We start from the raw sequence: 16,218 nt of genomic DNA, 5'->3' as shown, positions 1-16,218 counted from the left end.
CCTCCACTGCCTTCCGAGGCAGTGCATTCCAGACCCCCACAACTCTCTGGGAGAAGAAGTTTTTCCTTAATTCTGTCCTAAATGACCTACCCCTTATTCTCAAACCATGCCCTCTGGAACTGGACTCTCCCAGCATCTGGAACATATTTCCTGCCTCTATCTTGTCCAATCCCTTAATAATCTTATATGTTGCAATCAGATCCCCTCTCAATCTCCTTAATTCCAGCGTGTACAAGCCCAGTCTCTCTAACCTCTCTGCGTAAGACAGTCCGGACATCCCAGGAATTAACCTTGGGCAATTTGGCAAATAGGTCCAAAATGGGCATGGTGAAAGTAGAGAAAGGGTGAAGGTGGAATGTTATTTTTGTAATAGTAAGCCTACAACCAGTTGGTGTTAACTGGGATCAATGCAAAGACCTTTATGATTTGTTATATACATTAATAATAGGCATGTGAGTGTAACCAGTTGCAGGTAGTACAGAAATTATATTTCCTCTTAGTAGAGATTTCTATTATTGTAAGATAATGGAGATTCAGAGAGAAATTGAGGATTTTTCATGTAGCACATGGTGGAGGCAGGGACTCTGACAACATTTATGAAGATGAATGCCTGAAGTACTTTGGCATAGAAACTATGGGGTCTGTGCTAGGAAATGTTATTTATATTGTTGGTACTTGGACATTGCATATATGGTGAGCCAAATAGTCAAAACTGCTGTACAACTAGCCCTTAGGAGATATGCAACTGATTAGGCCATATATGCAAAGACAGTCCACCAACCCAAACATCTAGAATACTTTATGCCAAAGCACAAACAGGCTTGACAGTTATTTTACTTTTTTTTGTGTTCTTTATTTATGTCACGTATATATTTTTATTTTGTTATAGCATGGATAACCATTCTCCATGTTGTTGCAATAAATTTTGTGTGTAATATTCAAATGTGTGCAAAAGTCACACATTCAGAAAGGGTAAAGTGAGGGAACACACGTCAGTCCTCATGGAGGGATCAGAAGTGGAACAAGTGAACAATTTTAAATTCCTGGGTGTCAATATTTCTAAGGATCCAACATATTGATGCAACGGTGGTTATATTTCATCAGGAGTTTGAGAAGATTTGATATGTCTCCAAAAACACTCAGTAATTTCTACAGATGTGCTGTGGAGAGCATTTGAATGGGCTGTATTGTCGTCTGCTATGGGGGGGGGGGGGGGGGGGAGGGGTGGTGTCTGCTGCACAGGATTGAAATAAGCGGCAGAGAGTTGTAAAGTTAGTCAGCTCCATCATGAGCACTGGCCTCCAGAGTCTCCAGGACATCTTCAAGGAGTGATGGCTCACAAAGGTGTTGTCCATCATTAAGGACCCCCATTCACCCAGCATAACCAGAGACACACCCTGGCCACTCCCTGTTTGACCTGCTGCCGTCCAGCAAAAGGTTCAGGACACTAAAAGCCAGAACAAATAAACTAAGGAACAGCTTCTACCCCAGAGCTGTGGCGTGATCACACCACTCCCACGGAACAATGACTGGAACTGTGAGCACATACAAGGACTCAAATACTTGCACATTTAATGGCACTTTGTGTATTATTGTGATATTCTGGTGCTGCTGCAGCTTATTTTCTGCTACTTATCTATTTAACACTGTTTTTCTTGTACTGTTGTTTTTATCTACCGCTTTGTTTGAAGCCACACAGTTTCTATGTATAATGACAATAAATATCATTCAATTCAGGTCATGACTTATTTTCATTGCTACCATCAGAAAGGAGGTACAGAAACCTGAAGCCACACACTCAATGATTCCGCAACAGCTTCTTTCCCTCTGCCATCCGATTTCTGAAAGTATATTGAACCCGTGAACGCTACTTCACTACATTTTTAATAATTTTTATTTTTGCATTATTGTTTAATTTAATTATTTAATATATACTTACTGTAATTCACAGCTTTTTTTCTTTTATTATGTATTGATTTGTACTGCTGCGGTAAAGTCAACACATTTCATAACATATGCCGGTATTAAACCTGATTCTGAAGACGCTGAGATAATGCTGCCCCTCAACACCATATATTTTATTAGAATATCCTTTTTATTCATTTTAATTACCAGAAAACAGAAAATGCTGGTCCGGAAGAATCTTGTGGAGAAAGAAGCGAAATCAACAAAGATTAAAGGTCTTTTTGAATCGTACAGATCGTGATAATAAAATAATTTTCACAAATTAATTGGTAGATAGGTATAAAAGGGAAAATAAATATTTGAAATGCTGACAGGCATTTTTGGGCGAAAAGCTTTTTCTGCTACAGAACTCTATGGTTTTATAGATCTCTTCAAACGCAGATTGTGGGAGCGTTTATTAAGCCATAGTAACCGAGAGGAGGGGCAGAAGCAAGACTTTACCGTCACGGGAGCTTCCAGGCTTCACTGCGCAGGCCTCGTCGCTCGGGCGGTCGGACCGGTTCGCACTCTCATTGGTGCTGTCCGCCTCAGCGGAACGCATGCGCATTTATGCCGCTCTTCGCACCACCCCCTCCCCAGTTTCGCGCAGGCGCCCTCCCCCTGCTGCGTCGTCGACCGTGCCGGTTTGGCGCATGCGGGGCGGTTGGACTGTGATTGGTGCTCCGCGGGAAGGCGCTTTGATGGATTAGTGCGCCTGCGTGCGATCGCTCTCCCTGCTCTCTCTCTTTTGCTCAGCCATCTTTTCGAGACATGGCTCCTGCGGTGAGTCCGCCGCCGCGTTTCAGTTGGTGATCGTAGATGTGGTGGAAAAGCCGCGTGGTTCTTACTGGGCTCCGAAACTATGACATTTTATGCTCCTTTTATTGTGATAGTTGGTTCGACTTGTCCTCCCCACCAGGGTAGACAGGCAGTGGGTAGGCCGCTGGGTGTAGGCCTGAGCGTTAGGCCGTGGCCTCGGGTGGGAGTTTTAACGTGGTGACCAGACTCGGGTTTTGCATCCGCTGGTCCGAGAATTAACACAGTCCTTATTTCTGGTAGGATTAGTTGTTTTAATTCTTGGGTTGAGCTGTTGGGGTGATGTTTCTTAACGTGTGTCGCACGTGTTAAATAAAGTTTTCAACTCATTTAATTACATTTAGAAATAAATAAAATAAATGTAAAGCCTTAAAAGGGACCGGTTTTCACTTTGTCCGACTTGAAGGTTCTTAGGTTAAATATACCATTGTTGTAAATTTACAGCAAGTGTTAAATGCTGTTATTTGAGAGACAAAATGTACCTCGATGTGGAGACTTGAGTGTAGATCTCAAGAAAGCAACTAGGGAACTTTAATTTTAAAAGCTTGTCTCAGTAATTATAATCATGAAGCCATCGAACTGAATTAAAAATACATCAGATTTATTTGCTTCCTTCGGGGAAGGAAATCAGCTGTGCTTTCCCGTCACACTTATATTTATTTGGACACATAAGTGTGGTCAGTGCTAGAAACCTTCAGTAGATTAAACAACATCTTAGAAAATACTGACAATTAACATTTTAGAACGTTAGAAAGTTTTCACAACAGAACTGAAAAGAGGGATGGAAGGAGCAAAGGGAATATAATACTCTGACATGAAGTGCAAATATAATCCACTTCAGAAAAATTTAGAATGGATTGGTACAGTCAAAATCTTGCACTGTGAATGAATGTGGAAACCCAGCTCATTATTGCTGTAAATTGCATAGATCTAGCAATGGCCATTTTTCTTAGGATTATCCTAACCCTAATCCAACAGTGATATATGTTTGTAAATGTCTCTGACAGCAGATGACAAAAAAACTGAAATTCCTCCTATTTATAACCATCCCACTAGCTAGCACCACTTTCCAGCTGTGCCAAAACTGACACGAATATCTAATCCAATTGCACAGCTCTGAAAACTGATTTGAGTATCCAGCTAGCTGTAGAGTTTGATCTCCAGCGCTGTTACAGAGATGTTTCATTTCATGGCAAGCACAAGTGACAGTAGCAAAAAAAAACACAAACTGGTGATGGAACTGAACAGGTTGAGCTGCATCCATGGATGGAAATGACCATTGACTGTTTCCCTTTTCCTGCACAGAAGCTGCTGAAATTCTCTAGCTCTTTGCTCTTTATGGCAACTATTTGTTGCTCTTCATCTTTCCCAAGGGCTCATAAAGCATCCCAACCAAGGGCAATACTGAAATGAGAAGATTATTTTTCATAACTAGTTCATGTTCAAAATATAGTATTAAAAGTCATTCACCACAGAAGTAGGCCCTTGTTGACCAAGATTCTCATCTAAGCTAGTCTCATTTGGCTGTATATTGCCTATTTTGCCCCTCAAACTACCTCATGACTGTACCTTATTTTCAGACTGCACTGCACTTTGATACTGTTTTCCCTTGTATTACCTTGATGTACTAACGTGGGGGACTGAACAGAACGGCTGTAATGCAACACAGAGATTTTCACTGTACTTTGGTGCCTGCAACTAAAGTAAATCAACCTGCTCTCTGAACAAATATCAGTCACCAGATCAAAAGTTAGATATAAATTGCACTTCTTGCATCTCTTCAATGTTTAATTTCTTGTTGGACTTCTTCACAGAAAAAGCTTCTAATGAGAGGCAAGAAGAAGAAGCAAGTGCTGAAGTTCACCTTGGACTGCACGCATCCTGTGGAAGATGGAATCATGGATGCTTCTAATTTTGTAAGTCTACCTAATATTTCTGAGCTAGTATGGTCCACAGATGTGGCCTTGTCTCACTGATATATGTGACACTGAAACTGCCAGTGGTATTTTGTGAGTTTTTAAAAATCTTTTGGTGGTTCCATAGATTCCATAAAACTGCTGAGCCAATCCTATTATTCTATAATGAATTCTATAATTCTGTGGATCAGAAGAAAATCAAAATGCCAAAAAAATAAAAACACCTTTTTCCAACTGGATCATGGTCCTAGCATCGTTGTTTCTCAATGATTACGGGAGATGTTGGTTACCATGGAGTTAATTTCTTGAAGAATATAAATTTAAAGCTTAGTTTGCACTGCTCACTTGAATTGGCTCTGGGTACGAATGAACAACTATTTAGCTTTTAAATATTACAGGTACACCGGTACACCAAGTCTATTAAAGAGATGGACAATTGAGATTTGTATCTATCCATATTTCATTACATTGGTTCATCTGAATTATTCTATTCAAAGTTAACTTCTGGCATCACAAAGGTAACAGTTTGTATGCAAATTTGGGCAAGTGAGAGGAGTGACAAGGATGTCTTTCACAATGACTTTCAGACTCATCCTGGTTGTATTTGCTCTGAATCAAAGGGTGTGAGAAGCATTGTATTTCAGTGCACCTTGTTTTGATGTTAACTTCACTGGGGTATTATGGTAGTACTTTTTCACTGTGATGCTGCATTTTAATATTTGTAATAAAAGCAAATTCAGACAATTGCATAAGTGGATTTAGAATGATATCCTGGTGCAAAATACCTGCTAATTGCTGTTTTTCTATTAGACTTACTTGTGCCAACCATATTCCCAGTACTGTACTTCATTTAATTTCATCAGTTACAAATCATGTAAATGCCTTCTTTATTTGGTGTTAGCTGATGACTTACAGGCAATCAAAATTTAAAAGTGGAAGATTTATGAATTAAATTTATTTTGTAATCGCTAGTGTTATGCATTATTTTTCAGAACTTTGCCCATGTGTAAATGTGTGTACCTAGGAACATTGAGAGTTAAAATTTTGTTCCACTTTCTCATATTTTAGACATGAAGCCATTTGAATCAAGTCTGTGGGCTCTTCTGCATTTCCATCAGTTCTGTTTTACTTACGCATTCCTGTCCCTGCTCTCACATGCCTAAGTTTGCATACACACTTCCATTAATATGAAAAACTGTTATCTTTGTGATGCTAGAAGTTAATTTTGAATAGAATAATTCAGATGAACCGATGTAATGAAATATGGATAGATACAAATCTCAATAGTTCATCTCTTTAATAGACGGTGTACCTGTAATATTTAAATGTTAGAATAGTTGTTCATTCGTACCCAGAGCCAATTCAAGTGAGCATTACAAATTGAGCTTTAAATTTATATTCTTCCAAGAAATTAGCTCTATGGCAACCAACGTCTCCCGTAATCATTGAGAAACAACGATGCTAGGATCATGATCCAGTTGGAAAAAGGTGTTTTTATTTTCTAGGCATTCTGATTTTCTTATGATCCGCAGAATTATAAGATTCATCATTATAAAATTATGGGATTGGCTCAGAAGTTTTATGGAATCTATATAAGCTGATAAAGCGGACAGGTTAACTGATAGAAAAATGGGATGTGACTGTGCTCAGTAAGAGAAGTATTTGGTTTTATTGATCATTTGAATTGTCACTGCTTGAGCATGAGGTTGTTTATCCAGTTCTTCAATTATTTCAATGTAAGCGAGATGGAAAGTCTTTACTGGTTGTATTTTTGGCTGCTTTTTGTTGCAACACTGATAGAGATCTTCCCACGCAGCCATGAATTTACATGAAAAAATGACGGGAATTGTCAAATGTGTAAGTCCCAGGCTTATTGACAAATTCAGATTGTAGAAGGGAGTCCAGCAGTGGATCCCAATCTTTCAGATAGAACTACAATTTCGGAACTGTGCCATTGCAAGGATAGGAGACCCCATTACTTTCAGTAGGGGTTGTTGGGGAGTTGTTTAAGGTAAAGGGCAAAATCTTTTTGTATTACTGTGGCTAGCTTAAGTGTTTTGGATTATTTGTATATTTCTGTATGTTTTTGGTTTATCTTTAAAAATTTTGAATGTTAATGTGCTACTAGTTTAAATATTTTTTAATATCAGTTTAAAAACGTAGACATTGTAACCGAGGTTAGGGACTTGCTGTTGAAGCTTTCAGAGCAGTTGGTGGCAGGGCTTCTGACCAGAACCCTGTAACAAATTGGACCATGTTAGAAACTACATTCCTTGGCCCAGCATGTTTGGTACTCCGTGTTCTTCAGGGTAAGCAGAGAGACAGCGGGTAAAGGATTGGGAGAGATTGCCTGTGGATGAATTGAAGAACCTTTTGTAGGGTGGAAATGTAGTTCTGTGCTTATGAACATCAGTAGCATGGAGTCAGTTTCTAGCAGTGTGGTGTGATTTCTAGTTTTTTGTATGTTTATTACACAGTGTTGCTGGCTTGGCTGCAAGCTACACTATAAATGCCGATCGAGTGCCATTCAGCAATTTTTTCACATCAAACTAATGACCTAGTTGACTTTTCCTCATCTGTCCTTGGGCTCAATAGGTTGATTGATCTATGCTTGGATACAGTAGCAGATTCCCTTCCTTACTCATCTCACCTGTATTCCTGAATCAGTTGTTTTCTAATTTGATGCTGTTGCTCTGGACAGCTTGGTGACTAGGGCCATGTATTTCTATACAGTTTGCTGAATATTGAGAATGATAACCTGATCTCAATTTGTGTACTCTTCAGTGTCTAACCTTAGATGTAGAACTAAGCTTGTGGTTGAGCAGCTCAAGCAATGTAAATTGTGTGCAAGATGTTCTAATGACTGCTACGCCAAGGGTGCATTTATTCTGTGAATGAGTCAGTTGGGAAACATTGAAAATTGTGTGGAGTACGTTGGATTTTCCTTTGCCTTTTAATCAAAATACCAGTTGACTGAAATTTTTTAAAAAACAATCATTTGGCATTACTTAATTGTAATTTGGTGATGTTTGCCCTTGCCTTTGATATCCCCTGTAAAAAAATTTTAGCTTGTGATTTTTTTGCTGAAGGATGGGGGAGTGACATCATGGAATAGGCTATGAGCTCATTCTCACTTAGCGACCATTTGGTTAGACCTGGTCTCTTCTGGCACAGGTCAGAAGTACAATGCCAAATTAATTTGTAGTACATTTTAAAGATTGATATTAGCTATGTATTCGGACACTGAAGGACTCAAATATGAGTGATGAATTCTCAGTACTTGGTTTGGAATTCTGGCTGAAACAGGGTGATTGGAGTTATATAATCTACTAAGAGAGCTAATAAACACCAGGAATTTTCCTTTATGCCCAATTTCTGTTTTTTAAAAGACAATGTGTTTATTCTGTATCCAGGGTAAATTAAGGCCTTTGTTCTACTAACGATTCCTAACGAGGAGCTGATGAGGGCTCCTGAACATAGACTGGTATATTATATAGTGTGCTTGTTACTGTGGCTGCAGCGTAGTTGGGATGGTCTACAGTCAACCACATCCAAGTACAGTTTAGTATCATGCTGCCATTTCCTGTGGCTTTTTTAAAGGTGGGAAAGTAGAATTGATTTTGAAGATGAATCATGGCCAGCTAAGATTATGGAAGGTCTGTTACTTTGCTTTCCACCTCTTGAGCTATTGCCAGTTTTCCTCAAGTGCCGTGGACTAGTTCAGCATGCGGTACTCACAATCTAAATTTAATAGGAAGAAATCTGGAAACTTCATTCTGTGCCTTTTTTTTGTTTCAAGGTCCAAGTGGAATGGTCCAGTAACAATTATTAATAGTCAAAGAATACTTGTAATGTGGAAGCATTTCGTAGTAAATGTAAATTTAACTTCAGTAGTCTATTGACTGATGAACTTTGCTAGATTTCTGTAGATTGTGTTGGCCTGTGAGCATTAGAATGGCAGCATTGCACTCTCTTCACTGGGTCACGTGTAATTGGAAAGTCCTTTCACACACTTAGTAGCTACAGTGTGAATAGATTTTTATAGCTAATGTTCAGATTGTCAATTGTCAAATTTACCTTACAACATATGTGTGAAACTGGGAGCAGTTTTATCCTTTCTGGTGAAGTTATCGAAGGCTTAATTGTAGAGATTTTGCACCTTCGTTGTCATTCACATCTAGGCAGCACTGCCTGGCCAATCAGCTAGATTGAGGCAAGTATTACTTTAAATCAGTTCTGTGCCTACCTGCCTACTTTTCAGGAAGATTATTTTCAGGCTGTCTTTGTGGGAGATGTTACCTTACTCTTTGTACAGCTTGGTTATATACCAGAAATGGCTCTCACACACTTACTGACTTTTGCCACATACATTTTCTCCCATGCGATCAGCAGGGAATTTAATAACTCACTATTTTTCCTTTTACAGGAGCAGTTTCTGCAGGAACGCATTAAAGTGAATGGTAAAGCTGGCAACTTGGGCAATGTTGTAACCATCGAGAGGAATAAGAGTAAGATCACTATTACCTCTGAGGTCCCTTTCTCAAAGAGGTGAGTTGGAAGGCAAGGGAGAAGCAATTGCGCTGCATTAATGGAAGACTCCTTTTCAAAAGCCATCTCTTAAAATAAATATTTCACTTGGACTAACAAAAGATGAGAAGTGATGTTCCAAAGGATTAATGCTGGATTTTTTAAAAAAAATTGGCCTTGGAATTGTAAACAAAATTTGATAATTTGCAGCGAATGCACTAAATTTTTAGAATGAGAATGTAGTAACTAAATAAACCTGTTTTCTCTAAGTTTCAAGTAGAGGAAACAAACCATACAGCAGTAGAACATTAGTCTGGTAGTTGAGGAAACTTTTCCTTCAGTGAAAGTAGAAGCTGAAGGTAAAAGATGTGGATCATTTAGGAGAAACCTCTTAACTTCAGAGAATTGTGGTGGAAGGGTGTTATGATTGCATGTCTTTGACTAGTGCTGTATCCTAGGGATCCATGTTAGGACTTTTGTTGCTTGTGACATATTAATGACTTGGATGTGAATGTAGGAGGTGTGCTAATTAAGATTGATATTATTGTCATGTGTTGAGCTACAGTGGAAAAACTTGATTGAATGCCACCCATATAGATCATTCCATTACATCAGTTCTTTCAGGTAATGCAATGAAAACCAATAACAGAATGCAGAACAATTATAGATTAGAAAAAGTGCAGGTAGACAGTAAGGTGCAAACCCATGAAAAAGTAGATTGTGAGGTCAGGATTCCTTATTGTGTTTAGTAGACCTATAGTGGGATGGAAGTTGCCTGTGAAAGCATGGTTGTGGGGGGGGTGGGAGAAGAATATCTGGGGGTACGTGGGATCTTCAATTATGCTGGTTGCTTTACCAAGGCAGTGAGAAATATAGAGTCCATGCAGTGTAAGTTGGGTCTAAAACTCTGCGTTTTTTTTTTTGTGGTCTCGGGCAGAGTAATTGTTATTCCAAGGTGCTTCTGGATAGCATGCTTTCTAGGATGCATCTATAAAAAGAAATAGTGATGGTCAATGGGGATGTGCCAGATTTCTTTAGCCGCCTGAAGAAATAGAGATGCTGGGGTGCTGTCTTGGTCATGGCATCTGTGGTTGCATCAGGGCTATATCTTGAAGCTCTCAACTCTCGACTTCAGTACTGTTGATGTAAACAATGATCAGCTCTTTTGTTGTGCTGAATTTGAGGGAGCAGTCACTAGGCTCTCTTCTTCCTGTATTGTAGTGGTTGCCAACTTGTCGATCTTTGAGACTTTCCTAGTAGATCCCGAAAAAAATGAAAAATAAATACACAAATACTGTTGAGAGATTGTTTCCAGGTTGCGGGGTTTTAGTTCCGTTCTTTCTGCCCAGTGCGCATGTGTGTGGCTCCCCCTGCACTACACTGTACTTGAGTGGTCCCCAACCACCGGGCCACGAGGAAACGATATTAGTCAGCTGCACCTTTCCTCATTCCCTGTCAGGCCCACTGTTGAACTTGAACGCATGCAAGGTCATCAGTCACCTAACCGCAGTGACACCCTAGTGGCAGGGGTCACTGGTTGGCTTCACGCGGCCGATGGGAAGTGCAGTTGCTGCTGGCCTGGAGCACGGACAGATGGGCGCTGCCTCTAAACCTGTTTAACACACCGAATGTTTGTGGGGAATCCGGTGCTAAAATATTTGCAGACGACCTAATTTGGGCTCAGTGTTTCGTAAGTATCAGAGCAGCTACCGTGCTGCAATCTACTTTTGTCAACTGACAGATCCTACAAGGGGGGTGGGTGTGTGCCCGCCCTGTTGCACTCCTCACTCGGTCGGTCACTCTCTTCGGACTGCGACCGCCGCTGCCCCGGCATGGGGACCTCCGGCCCTGACCTTGTCCTCTCACATGACCCATGACCAACTGCACCGTCCAGGGAGGCTGGAGCTCGGACCTGGAGGCTGTCTAATGAGGCAATGAAGCCCTCAAAACTGCTTTGGTACCTTGAGTCCAAGCACCCTGCACTTAAAGACAAACCCACTTCATTTTCTCAGCGGAAAAAACATGAGTAGCGTGGGACAGAAGCTAAGTGCCAAGAGCCGCAAAAACTAAATTGTGGAATAGACTGGACATAAGGAACCTGCTTCAAGTATCGCTGTATTCCCTTTGTGTTTAACACCCCCACCCCCCGGTCGGCTAGTCGGCAAGAATATTGTCTATTAAACCGGTCTGCGGTGCAAGAAAAGGATGGGTACCCCTGGTGTTTATACATTATTTCTACTTCCGGGTTGCAAGATTTTACTTCCGGTCTTTTCTGCCCTGGTACGCATGCATGTAACTAATTGATCTGGGGTCGATCTTGCCTTTTACTAAGGCTAAGGTAGGGGATCTTGGGCTTAAAAAGGGCTGGTGACCACTACTGTACTGCAACTCATCGTTATTTGAGATTTGGTTGATTATGGTGGTGTCATCTGCAAACTTGTAGATAGAGAATCTGCTGACCATGCAGGGAGTTAAATAGGAGGCTGGAGTTGATGCTTTGACCAGCATCCCTAGGCACTTCATGATGGATGTCAGAGCCACTGTGCTATAGTCATTAAGGAATGTTATTTTTTAGTGATTAACAAGTTTACAGATAACATGAAAACTGATGTGCTATGGATAGCAAGGAAGATCGTCTACAGCAGAGGCGTCGAACTCAATTGCACATGGGGCCAAAACTCAAAGCACACTTTAGGTCACGGGTCGAACAGGATAAACATTTATTGAACACACTAAAACTAAACATTTTTTGAACATAAATATGAATAAAAACAGACAGGAATATTATTCCAGAAAAAATAAACTAAAACTTTAAATAACTTAAATATTTTGCTCTCCATAAAAATATCTCCTGTCAGTATTATACAAGTTAGAAATATGAGCATGCTGCAAAAAAACCCTGAAAATACAAATAAAATTTGTGCTTTTCAGCAAAAGTTAAAACAACAGCAAATCAAAACACTCAGTTTTCTTTGCTCTTATGCCGTTTTGTCAGAGCTGGATGCTTGACATCTTTTCTTGGCAATAAGTTCGTTTAGGTTTGGTGTAAGGTTCTGTGTTGTGGAGATTCTCAGGATGGACTGCAGGTGTTCATCAGTGAGACGACTCCTGTGTGATGTTTTGTTAATCTTCATCACTGAGAAAAGCTTCTCACACAGATATGTGCTACCAAACATGCACAAGGTTCGAGCCGCATGTAGACGGAGCTGAGGCATTGCTTCAGGAATGGAGCAAATAAACTGTACGGGCCCTGCAGTGTCGTACTTTGCCTTTAGTGTCCCATTACACTGCAGCTTTGACTTCAGAATAGCGTTGTATACAGCAACAGATGCTTGACGTGGGAATGTTCCCGGGTAGCCTATCGGCAGCTGTTGCGCTGCATTATGGGATCTGTAGTTTGTGTGTTATCAGCGCTTCATATCGCCGGGCCATTAATAATTAAAATAATAGATCTATCTAAAATGATCTCGCGGGCCGGATATAATTGTATGCCGGGCCGGATATGGCCCGCGGGCCTTGTGTTTGACACCTATGGTCTACAGTGTACAAAACCAAGTTGGCTGGAGTATTGACTGATTGAATTTGATTGAAGTGTGAGGAAATGCATTTTGGAAGTCAGTGGGGTAGAGCACTAAGGAATATTGATGAACAAAGACCCAAGTGTCCAAGTCCATAGTTTCCTGAAAGTGATAACACATCAAGAGGGTGGTGAAGAGGACATTGACATCATGCTTTCATAGGTTAGGGAATAAAATGTAAGGATTGGGCCATTCAGCAATTTAAAACACTGATTAGATTGCACTTGGAGATGGTGCCTCAACTGGAGGACTTGAATTCAGGAGTTGGATTGAGTAGGCAGGATTTGTTTTTCCTGGAGTGAAGGAGGCTGAGAAGAGAACTAAAATATACAAAACAAGCATGATTATGTGTGTCTCGCTCTCTCTCTCTTTCTCACCCTCTTCCCACCCCCAGAACTAAGTCGGTTTTAGTATCATGCAAGTTATTAAGTGGGATATGCAAATTTTTGGTGAAAATGGGAGCAGGCTTGTGGGGTTTATACACATTAGGACTTAAAGTTAAAAGGCCTATCTCCAAATTAATAGCTACAGTATGTAGTACTTGCTACTTGCCAGATTTTTCTGGTACCTTTTTAATACTGAGAATAGTTAATTTTTTTTCTATAGTTAGCCGGCCTCATTAGAATTACTCCTTAAATCTTAAGAGACCATTCTGTTGATATCCTGTGCTGGCATATTTAATCCCGGCAAGTGTGAGGTGATGTGTAACAACTACTCTTTGCAATGTTTGCATATTGTGAAAATCAAGGGAACTAGCAGTGAATTCTGCGAACAGCTTTCTATTCATCAAAACAATTTTTTAAAAGCTCATGATCATTTTTAAAATGCTGGGATTTTTTTAGTTTGGTAAGTCATACCGTGTAAACTTTTTAAAAAAAAATCACTAAATTTCATCATGTTCTACCATTGCAGTGTCTCATTATTTCAATTCAGTATTGTACCGTCTTCCTTTAATATCCTTGCTAACTGTCCTTTAATAATTTAAATAGGCTCAGAATTTGTTATTGTTTCTCATAATTATGGTAGCACAGTAGCGTAGCAGTTAGTGTTATGTGTCAACAAACTTGGTTCAGTTCAGCTGCTGAACTGTTCTCACTGTGACTGCATGGGTTTCCTCCAGTGCTCTAATTTTCTCCCACATTACAAAGGTGTACGGGTTAGTAGGTTACTTGGTGACATTACTTTTTAATGTTCATTACGTTACATAAATCTTTGTCTGCAATATTGGTATTGTCCCCTTGTGAACAAGTGGTTCCTGTAGAGCCACGCCCAGTTTCTATAAGATAAGGTTATTGATCTCTGGTCAATGCTCGTATCTTCATCCTCTAGCCATTTATGTGTTTGTATATTTGTGTACCTTCAGAATTTTCTTTAAAATTTCTTCCCGCCACTTTAGTATAACTCTACAGTATTGGTGTATTAGTGCAAGGTGGGAGCTTCTTTGGTTTTATTCTACTCTAAAGTCCTGAAAATGTATGTAGCATTTTTAGATTTAGACCCTCCTCTTTGAACATCTCCAATTGCCCAAGTAACAGTTTTGAGTCTGCCATCACTAAATCATGCATCAGTGTAGTAAAATTAGCTTTTGCTCAGTTTAATCCTAGTTTATCATTGCACTTTTACATTACTGAATTCTTACTAAAATTTTAAGTATCTATCCAATATCATTGTTTTAAATCCCGGATGTCTCCTTGTTGGGCTGAAATGTATTGTTCAGGAAGTGATGTTGGGTGCATTGAAGTAGTAGACAATTTATTTTAGCCCTGCTCCTTGATTGTTAAGCATATCTTGCTATGATCATAACTAAGACCTTACCTAAATTGTAGGATTGTAGAAAAAAAGTGACTGAATTGTAGAAATGACTGATAACTCAGGGAAGTTCAATCTGACTAAATTCAATAGGCATATTTGTTTTTGGAGCTTTCTGTGGCTCTTAGTCTGATCCGGTCATTGTCTTTTCTCTACTTTTGGCCATCATTCTTTGATTGATATATGGGCAAGGTGTCATTCGGCATTGATGACCCTGAAGGTGCTGTGCTTGGGTTATTAGTCACATTGCTTCCTCTCAGATCCAGACTGGAGGAAATGCAGTACAGCCCTTGGCCTGATTCAGCCCTGGAAATGTTTTCAGGGAGTTCCACGAACTAATTTTTTTCTCTCTGCCTTCTGGTGCTAACAAGGCCCTGCGCCTACTGATTCCTCTACAACCTTCCCCTGCACATCACCTTACTCTGCTGTCTCCTTCACATCCTCAGGGTGTGCATTTAACTTGACACTGATGAACAGAGTCAAAAAGTTCAGCTGCTTAATAATCTAAAACCTGCAAGTTCTGGAGCCTGATGATGGATTGAGCTTAATATGACAAAAGACCCCAGATTTGACTTTGTCCTGTGTTGAATATGAGTCTGGATTGGGCAAATGAAACTGGAATTTTAAGTCTTGTTGAGAAAGTCACCTTCGTCTCTCGTTGATAAACTCATCTAAATTTACTGGTTCTTGCATTTGTATTAGATTTGATGTAATTCCTTATGTTTTTCAGACTTGAATGATTGAAACTTGATACAAAACTTCCAGGAGTTGAAAGGAGTGAAAAGAAATGGAGTCTGCATTTGACAGGCTTGGAGTTTAGGCTGAGAGAAATGGGTGGGTGGATATTTGAATGGGAGAGACTGAGAAAATCCAAGTCCCTTAATTATTAACTTTCTGTTCCATTTCTTCAGGTACCTGAAATACCTCACAAAGAAGTACCTCAAAAAGAACAACCTGCGTGACTGGCTTCGCGTAGTTGCAAATAGTAAAGAGAGCTATGAGCTCCGTTACTTCCAGATTAACCAGGATGAAGAAGAGGAAGAGGATGAAGATTAAGCCCTAGCCTGGTGTGGACTTTTGTACAAATTATATTCAATAAAATTGGTTAAAAGGAAAATCAAGCCGCTTTGGGTTCTGTTTTTACTTAGAAGACTGCTGTAGTCTTCTCAGTTTAGTATTTACTTAAATACAGTGGATCCGGTTTATTGGGATTAGTACATTTTGGTCTAATTTAGTGGCTGTCCCAATTAGCCGAAGTTTCATGGAAGTAGTTTAAAAGCTACAAATTATGTGTTTAAATAAAGTACAGAACAAATTAGAACACCAACAATACTACTATTATGCTATAAAACTGTATTAGTTCTTAATAGTTCATTTTGTGGTTGGTTGCTCGTATTTGGTGATGCCAGGAAACCTGTGCGGGAGAGTTTTTAAAGTGGAGACACCATTGCACCGGAGCGGTTCCACACTCGACCTCGGAAGTCTGGATCCAGTGGTCCGAAGGTCATCACAACTAGGGTTCCTTCGAAGGTTGCAGTGGTTGACCATAACTTCTGTACTTCATCATGCCCTTCTATCTTCAGAGTGTTGCAGAACTGCCTTCCTGATGGTTGGATCTCACTGTAGAT

General features: G+C 39.9%; 2 protein-coding genes across 2 annotated transcripts in view; one reads left to right on the top strand and one right to left on the bottom strand.

Moving 5' to 3' along the window:
- rnf207b (ring finger protein 207b) overlaps positions 1–2,527 on the bottom strand; it is a 65,094-nt gene extending 62,567 nt beyond the window's left edge. The window contains exon 1 of the mRNA XM_073032080.1: positions 2,407–2,527. The gene's annotated coding sequence lies outside the window, so the exon portion shown is untranslated. The remainder of the gene's footprint in view (positions 1–2,406) is intronic.
- A 56-nt stretch (positions 2,528–2,583) lies between these two features.
- Positions 2,584–15,707, top strand: rpl22 (ribosomal protein L22). The gene is made up of 4 exons (XM_073032093.1): positions 2,584–2,727; positions 4,575–4,676; positions 9,103–9,224; positions 15,502–15,707. Exons 1-4 carry the CDS (start codon positions 2,716–2,718, stop codon positions 15,644–15,646), a joined length of 381 nt encoding a protein of 126 aa, XP_072888194.1. The 5' UTR covers positions 2,584–2,715; the 3' UTR covers positions 15,647–15,707.
- Positions 15,708–16,218: the final 511 nt, after the last annotated feature.

The sequence above is a fragment of the Hemitrygon akajei genome, chromosome 29, assembly GCF_048418815.1.
Source record: "Hemitrygon akajei chromosome 29, sHemAka1.3, whole genome shotgun sequence".
In the NCBI taxonomy this organism is placed as follows: Eukaryota; Metazoa; Chordata; class Chondrichthyes; order Myliobatiformes; family Dasyatidae; genus Hemitrygon; species Hemitrygon akajei.
The sequence above is the reverse complement of the archived record's forward strand: the minus strand, read 5'-3'. Positions and strand labels throughout refer to the sequence as shown.